At 38.3% G+C, this 9,459-nt stretch overlaps 1 protein-coding gene across 1 annotated transcript in view; it reads right to left on the bottom strand.

Moving 5' to 3' along the window:
- Nucleotides 1-9,459, bottom strand: part of LOC110457688 (tctex1 domain-containing protein 1-B-like) — a 51,995-nt gene that overhangs the window by 22,826 nt on the left and 19,710 nt on the right. Inside the window, exon 2 of the mRNA XM_021509048.1 lies at nucleotides 5,480-5,625. Coding sequence (XP_021364723.1) covers nucleotides 5,480-5,599 — 120 coding nt within the window. The 5' untranslated portion in view covers nucleotides 5,600-5,625. The remainder of the gene's footprint in view (nucleotides 1-5,479; nucleotides 5,626-9,459) is intronic.

Here is a 9,459-nt window from a genome sequence, read left to right as displayed (position 1 = left end):
AAAAGATCGGAATGTATTTGGCTGTTTTGAACCTGTTGATATTTAATTTTCAAACTCAAACTTTTATCATTATCGGTTCAATTCGCATGGATGTCACTTTGTAAATTCCTGACGGTTAATANCCGGGTCGACCGTATAACAGACGAGAACATTGCCCCGGGTCGACCGTATAACAGACGAGAACATTGCCCCGGGTCGACCGTATAACAGACGAGAACATTGCCCCGGGTCGACCGTATAACAGACGAGAACATTGCCCCGGGTCGACCGTATAACAGACGAGAACATTGCCCCGGGTCGACCGTATAACAGACGAGAACATTGCCCCGGGTCGACCGTATAACAGACGAGAACATTGCCCCGGGTCGACCGTATAACAGACGAGAACATTGCCCCGGGTCGACCGTATAACAGACGAGAACATTGCCCCGGGTCGACCGTATAACAGACGAGAACATTGCCCCGGGTCGACCGTATAACAGACGAGAACATTGCCCCGGGTCGACCGTATAACAGACGAGAACATTGCCCCGGGTCGACCGTATAACAGACGAGAACATTGCCCCGGGTCGACCGTATAACAGACGAGAACATTGCCCCGGGTCGACCGTATAACAGACGAGAACATTGCCCCGGGTCGACCGTATAACAGACGAGAACATTGCCCCGGGTCGACCGTATAACAGACGAGAACATTGCCCCGGGTCGACCGTATAACAGACGAGAACATTGCCCCGGGTCGACCGTATAACAGACGAGAACATTGCCCCGGGTCGACCGTATAACAGACGAGAACATTGCCCCGGGTCGACCGTATAACAGACGAGAACATTGCCCCGGGTCGACCGTATAACAGACGAGAACATTGCCCCGGGTCGACCGTATAACAGACGAGAACATTGCCCCGGGTCGACCGTATAACAGACGAGAACATTGCCCCGGGTCGACCGTATAACAGACGAGAACATTGCCCCGGGTCGACCGTATAACAGACGAGAACATTGCCCCGGGTCGACCGTATAACAGACGAGAACATTGCCCCGGGTCGACCGTATAACAGACGAGAACATTGCCCCGGGTCGACCGTATAACAGACGAGAACATTGCCCCGGGTCGACCGTATAACAGACGAGAACATTGCCCCGGGTCGACCGTATAACAGACGAGAACATTGCCCCGGGTCGACCGTATAACAGACGAGAACATTGCCCCGGGTCGACCGTATAACAGACGAGAACATTGCCCCGGGTCGACCGTATAACAGACGAGAACATTGCCCCGGGTCGACCGTATAACAGACGAGAACATTGCCCCGGGTCGACCGTATAACAGACGAGAACATTGCCCCGGGTCGACCGTATAACAGACGAGAACATTGCCCCGGGTCGACCGTATAACAGACGAGAACATTGCCCCGGGTCGACCGTATAACAGACGAGAACATTGCCCCGGGTCGACCGTATAACAGACGAGAACATTGCCCCGGGTCGACCGTATAACAGACGAGAACATTGCCCCGGGTCGACCGTATAACAGACGAGAACATTGCCCCGGGTCGACCGTATAACAGACGAGAACATTGCCCCGGGTCGACCGTATAACAGACGAGAACATTGCCCCGGGTCGACCGTATAACAGACGAGAACATTGCCCCGGGTCGACCGTATAACAGACGAGAACATTGCCCCGGGTCGACCGTATAACAGACGAGAACATTGCCCCGGGTCGACCGTATAACAGACGAGAACAATGCCCCGGGTCGACCGTATAACAGACGAGATCATTGCCCCGGGTCGACCGTATAACAGACGAGATCATTGCCTCGGGTCGGCCGTATAACAGACGAGAACATTGCCCCGGGTCGACCGTATAACAGATAGAACTTTAGCTAAAGTAGTGATAAACCCCCATATTGTCTCCAAAAATGTGGAAAAATTAAATCAACGTCACCAGGTCCAGACAACCTTCATCCGCGAGTGCTTATGCAACTGAGCTCTGTTATTTTTCTACCACCGTCCGTAACCTTCAACACTTCAATACACACTGAATCAGTTCCCGGAGAATGGAAGAAAGCTAGTGTCACAGCCATTTTCAAAAGGGAGAGCGCCAATCAGCCCGTAATTACAGACCTATTAGCTTAACTTGTATATGTTGTAAAGTACTACAAATAATTGTAATAGAAACCATAATTAATTACCTGCAGATCCATAATTTTTTCAGCAGGAAACAATTTGGATTCATCTAAGGAAGTTCCATTATTGATTACTGGATGGACATTCTTGATACAAAATGTTGCATTGATGTACTGTATTGTGACTCTATGGAGGCATTCGACAAATTTCCCCACCAGCGACTCATTCATAAAATGAGCATGTACGGTTTTACCGGTAAAATTACGAGCTGGATAAAAACATTCCTTCTAAATCGCATACAACGTGTAACGTGTAAATGGAAGATGCATCATGCTGGAAGGAAGGAAGTAGTGGCATTCCGCAAGGATCAGTACTAGGACTGGTTCTATATTTTGATATATAAATGACCACCCAGATATAACAAGTGTGGATACAAAAACATACCTATTTACCGGTGATACCAAATTCTACCGTCTAATATAGAAGAAGACCTGCAAAAAGCACAGGTATGGAACAAAACGTGGCTCCTTTTCTTCTATCCAGATAAATGCAAAGCCATGCGGATGGGTAAAAATGACAATAACAAATTCACACATATTTTAGAAGGTGGAAAAGCACTTCCATATACCGAAACTGAGAAAAAGATATCGGAGTCACTATCGACAATAAACTACCATTCAATGTCCACATTTCTGAAAGAAAAGAAAAAGCCAATTCCATCATGGGGTGATCAGAAGAACAATGGAGTATATGGATCTCACTACATTTACAGCACTATACAAAGGTCTGGTGAGACCATATCTAAAGTATGCTAACCAGGTTTGGAGTACGCATCTGATCAAACACGTATAATCGATAGAAAACATACAAAGGAGAGCTACTAAGCTAATACCAGGAATGGCTCATCTATCTTACACAGAAACACCTCAACATAGAAGAACCAGGGGAGACATGAGAGAGCTTTATAAAATCATGTCGGGGAAATATGATCCTGAGGTGTCTACATTCATTTCACCTTTCAGTAGTACCATCACCACAAGGGGACATGTACTGAAATTATACTAACAACGAACGCGCCTTCATTACATCCTCCACCGAACCGTGGACATATGGAACAGTCTGCCATCAGAGGTTGTAACGTCACAAACTGTTCGAGCTTTTGATTCCAGACTTAATCACCATTTGAAGAACCAAACACTTTTCTATAACCAGAGGGAACCTATTGAGGCCACGATAATTTAATTTAACAAGAAACTAACATTCATATAACATATGTAAGAACATAGTATACCAACATTAAATTTGAACCACTAACTTGTATGTACCTGAAATATAATACAATGTACAGATACTTGTTGATTTATGAACTTACAATTACAGAGCTGCAACATTATCAGCAATGAACTTAATAATCATAAATCATGTTATAATTATCTTTTCATATTATTCCAGACAAGTGATTGGCCAGAAGTGCATCACGTGTCTAATGATAAAATCCTGTATTGACTTTGAGCGCGTGATTTTTGTTGAAGAAATGGGTGTTTCTAAAAATAACAATATAACGTGTCTCCAAACGAACGTACCATCCCCCTTCCGTAGTTTTTTTGTTATGTTATTTTTTTTCAGATTGCTAACATAACTGTTTTGAGAATAATAAAACAATTGTAGATTAATCGACTCGAGAAAAGATATATATCTTTCTCGGGTCGATACCATCATTGGACTGCGTCCTCGGTTAACATATCTTTTCTCGGGTTGATAAATCCAGGTTTGCACCTCAGCCAAAGGCTATAATTGAATATTGTTACCAATAATATCAACCAACTTTAATTTATATATTAGAGCTGACAGCAGTCAGAATCAGATCTGTGTATTTGTATCTGTGTACATGTATGCCTTCTTATAATCATATTATATTCGAGGCATTATTAATAATCTACTTTATTTACCTAAATATAGGTCAAATATTTTCAGAGCGATCAGCCCAATTATAAAAACATAAAAACCACGGAACAGTTAAATCTCACATATGGTGGACTGGTGGCGCAGTGGATTGCGCTCTTTTTATCACCAAGGCGGCCAGGGTTCGCTTCCCCAATCGGACGTGAAAAGGTTAGGGGTCACCTGCCCAACCACTCGGGTTTTCTGTGGGAACTCTCTTACATTAAGACACATTAGAGGATATTTAATGGTGTCTTCAGTAATGAGTGCGCAGCACGAGTGAAAAAACCCAAAGTATTAGCCACACGAGTGAAATATATTTGTTATTACTGAAGACACCATTAAATTTTCTATTTATTACATTTATGAAGCATAAAACATGAAATATGTAATGCATTAAAAAAGGGCGGGTATCAGAAGCGTAATAATTAGCACCGTATTCTAATGACGTCCCGCCTGACAACAAGGCTGCACGCTCTTTTGAATGGGATACTCAACGCAACTCCGACGTTTTCTGCTATTTTCTTGTATGAATGCCCAGCAATTATTATTAATTGTATATTTATGTAAATAATTAAGTGTGTGAACCAAACATTTGCCATAACAACTACTTGTTCTACCGTCGCTTCATTTGAATCTGAACAAAAAAATCGTTGCCTTTGAATTCAGCGAATAGAAGGTACCGTTACGATTGGTCAATACCAAAAAGAGATATTTTCACTGTGTGAACATATCTCTTTTGATATTTGTCACAGTGTGAAAAATATCAATTTTTTCAAGTTGATATCCAATATTTCACTGACAAAAATGTAATAAAACTATACATTAAGTCTATATACTAACTTTCTATATGACTAAGGTATCGCTGCAACTAAGTATTGGCTGGATTGATAAATCCCGATTAATTTAAAATATATATTAGATTCCTCAACAGTTTTATAATTGATGTGTTGAAGATTGTATTTGATTGAAATGCATTTTAATGGTCCTTATTATCAACAAAGTTCAGGGTCCTACTTTGGAATAATACTCTGTCAAGCCTTTCTCACACTAGGACTTGTAGAGTAAGAGGAGTTGTATTTAAAAAGCATTATTGATGATTGTTTTGTAATTTGGTCACATGACAAAACAATTCTTAAAGAGATGTCTAAAAGTTTAAAACATGTTATCAAATATATCTATTTATCTCATTTCCCTGTGTGTAAGATAGAGCTGTCCAGGGATTTTTAAATTTGGCAAAACCCTCGGCTTAGAGTCTTATAATATACCTTTGTACACATACTGTGTATCGCCCAGTAAAGAGAAGTATATATGGAAACACTATTTTAAACAATTGTCTTTACTGGGCGATACACATTATGTGTGTGTGTGTATATATATATAAATATATATATGTGCGCGTGTACCTCTTTCTTATCTTTGATTGATGACGTGTGTGTTGCTGGACCTTTGGTGGCCTTGAACTTTGGCTGGACTCTGTCGTGATCCATTAACGCCTGCATGGTCAATTGTTTCTCTGCGGACATGTTGATGTAGTGTCATCCAACGTAACCTGTAAAATATAGCCGTGTTCGTTATATTAGGTGGTGGCTTCGTTAAATTAAAATAAACTGCATCTGGAACATACAATGTATACTGGAATAAAATAGATATCAATGCTGGTGGGACGGCGCAGTGGATAGCGCACATGCCATTCACCAAGGTTCGATTCCCCGATTGGACTTGAAAAGGTATGGGGTCACATTCCCGACCATGTGGTTTTTTCCCGGTTACTCAGGTTTTCTCCCACAGAAGGACCGCTGCGCGCTGACATCCGAGCCAACGATTAAGAGTGATAAATATAAGTTGTAAAAACTTGTTTCATAATTGTTGTAAAACAAATAAAGTTTATGTTTAAAATAATGTTATAACGGCGTAAACTGTACAAGATCTAGATATTCTCTGTTCCGTCTACTACTATAGTGTTGTATATATAGAACACTGTAAGGTACAACATTGTCATTGAGCTTTGTACAGAAATTTGATAAATATGCATACTCTACCGTATTGTACATCATTGTAGTATACTTTTAGTTTAAACAGTATTTTATTCAGTATATGGCAGTGACAAAATATTACAAAATCAACAGAGAGGATTCGAAAACAAGTACCTAAGTACTTATATTAATTCGGCTCCTTATTAATAAACCCAGCAGTGGGACGGCACTGTTACATATATTTTGATAGTATAACAGACAAAGAGAAGAAGAAGAAATCAGGGTGGAGGGTGGAAGGGGTGCATCAGGAAATGAAAGAAAGTGGTTATGAAGAGAATAACGAGAAGAACTGCATTACTTATTGAATCTGGTTGGAATGTGATTCATGAAAAGGTAAGCCTAATGAGCTCTATATAAGGATGCATTAAATACATTGGACATCTCTAAATTGCTTTACGTTGATTCCAATCAAAAAGTATACTGATATCCTGCAAAATGCAAGAGTGTTGTAGTCTATATTAATTCAGTATCAACAAAACTCATTAAGTCTAAATATCATACTGGCATGTCACAAGTTTTGTCGAACAACATAGGTTTCAAAATCAATGTACATTGTTTAAACAAACGCAATAATTACAAAAAAAATAAAAAATAAAATAACATAAATAAGTCTTGCACTAAAACCGTTTCGACTTACAGATACATTTTTGGACAGAGTCAAATATATTTAAGTTGTATTGATCTGGCATATCAGGATTTCCATACAGCAGCAGATTTAAATTATTCCCATGAGGAAGATTTCTAAATAAGTATACTTTTCATTTCTATTCTGCATATATCATATTATATTGTACAATATTTTTGATTTTTAAGTTTCTCTCTATACTTTTCACAATAACGTACAACATTATAATACGACTTGTAATGTACCTGAATGTAGCGACATGAATTGTACATGTTTGTAATACATTGTGCATGTTTATATCAACCTGAATTGTTCATGTTTGTAATACATTGTGCATGTATATATCAACCTGAATTGTACATGTTTGTAATACATTGTGCATGTATATATCAACCTGAATTGTTCATGTTTGTTATACCTTGTACATGTATATATCAACCTGAATTGTACATGTTTGTAATACATTGTACATGTATATATCAACCTGAATTATACATGTTTGTTATACATTGTACATTTACATATCAACCTGAATTGTACATGCTTGTAATACATTGTATTTTGTGTTCTAAATATATAACTTAGTTCAGATTTTAAGAAATATTTTACCGAGAGGGCTGATGCTGAAAAGCCACAATTTTTATATGGCTATTCGTTAACTAGAGGACTGGTTTTGTGACAACTGTGATCACATTATGTTAAAACATACATAATTATTCACTTTAATTTTTTAGGCATTGGCATGTAGCTACTGGATAAGTCACTTTCAGTTTTAAGCCTTGGCATGTAGCTACTGGATAAATCACTTTCATTTTTAAGCATTTGCATGTAGCTACTGGATAAGTCACTAATATTTTTAAACATTGGCATGTTGGTATTGGATAAGTCACTTTCCTTTTTAAGCATTGGCATATAGCTACTGGATAGGTCACTTTCATTTTTAAGCCTTGGCATGTAGCTACTGGATAAGTCACTTTCATTTTGTAAGCATTGACATGTAGCTACTGGATAAGTCACTTTAATTGTTTATTCGCCTTCACTTTAAATCATTGGCAAGTAGCTACTGGATAAATCACTCATATTTTTAAGCATTGGCAAGTAGCTACTGGATAAGTCATTTTTATTTTTAAGTCATTTTTATTTTTAAGCATTGGCATGTAGCTTCTGGATGAGTCACTTTTATTTTTAAGCATTGGCATATAGCTTCTGGATAAATCACTTTCATTTTTAAGCATTTGCATGTAGCTACTGGATAAGTCACTAATATTTTTAAACATTGGCATGTTGGTATTGGATAAGACACTTTCCTTTTTAATCATTTGCATATAGCTACTGGTAAGTCACTTTCATTTTGTAAGCATTGGCATGTAGCTACTGGATAAATCACTTTCATTTTTAAGCATTGGCATGTTATTTCTCTTCTATGAATGCTGTAGTGATAACTGCGAGGTCATCAGCCGAGTCAAGTCTGCCATAGCGATCTTGTCTCAGGTTTATGATAATCAAAGTTACATGATAATTTTTGACATGATCCTGTGGGGTGCAACGTTCGACCAGATGCCACATGTAGTGTCGCCTTTGACTCATTACTTTAACTGTAAATATATATGTGACTGTCTTTGATAATAATAAGTAGCTGATTTAAGAAGACAATTCCTGGTAATTCTTGTATTTTCTTAGAGATTTCTAGCTAAATCGGCCTTTGTGATTTTATGTCTAAGTATATATATATTTTATTAATGTATCACATCCCACCAGAGTTGATTCTCTGTCCGAGTCTGCCCCTCGAGATTTTTATAATTAATAGAATTATTACGCTTGACTCCCCTAATATGAGGAGATGAACAGCATTTATCACAATTTGTTTGATACTTTTTGGCGCTAGGAGACTAATTGCTTCCCCTTTTAAACAAGCTTTTATTTGGACAGAGATTTATTTACATCGCACTTTTGCGTAGTAACTGTCCGTAGCGGCACATTACGTTTAATTCTAATCGGTTGTCAATATTTTTTTCAATATCACCATGTATAATCGTTCGATTGTTAGCGGATTAAGGATAAATAGTTGAAACTATATTTGTATAAAGGACTCTAGGAACTAGAACTGGATATGGAATACATATAATTACATTGTATCTACTAGCGGAACCGTGATTCCCAGCATAACATGTCAGACTACAAACATAACAAATACGACTACAAACATAACATGTAAAACTACCAAACATAACATGTAAGACTACCCAACATAACACAAAAGTCTACCAAACATAACATGTCAGACTACCCAACATAACATGTAAAACTACCAAACATAACATGTAAGACTACCCAACATAACACAAAAGTCTACCAAACATAACACGTCAGACTACCCAACATAACATGTAAAACTACCAAACATAACAAGTAAGACTACCCAACATAACATATAAGATTACCAAACACAACATGTAAGACTACCCAACATAACATATAAGCTTACCAAACATAACATGTAAGACTACCAAACATAACATGTTAAACTACCAAACATAGCATATAAGACTACAAACATAACATATAAGATTACCAAACATAACATGTACGACTACCAAACATAACATGTAAGACTACAAACATAACATATAAGATTACCAAACATAACATATAAGACTACCAAACATAACATATAAGACTACAAACATAACATATAAGATTACCAAACATAACATGTAAGACTACC

This window comes from Mizuhopecten yessoensis, unplaced genomic scaffold (genome assembly GCF_002113885.1).
Source record: "Mizuhopecten yessoensis strain PY_sf001 unplaced genomic scaffold, ASM211388v2 scaffold9299, whole genome shotgun sequence".
In the NCBI taxonomy this organism is placed as follows: domain Eukaryota; kingdom Metazoa; phylum Mollusca; class Bivalvia; order Pectinida; family Pectinidae; genus Mizuhopecten; species Mizuhopecten yessoensis.
This window is presented reverse-complemented; position numbering and strand designations above follow the sequence as displayed.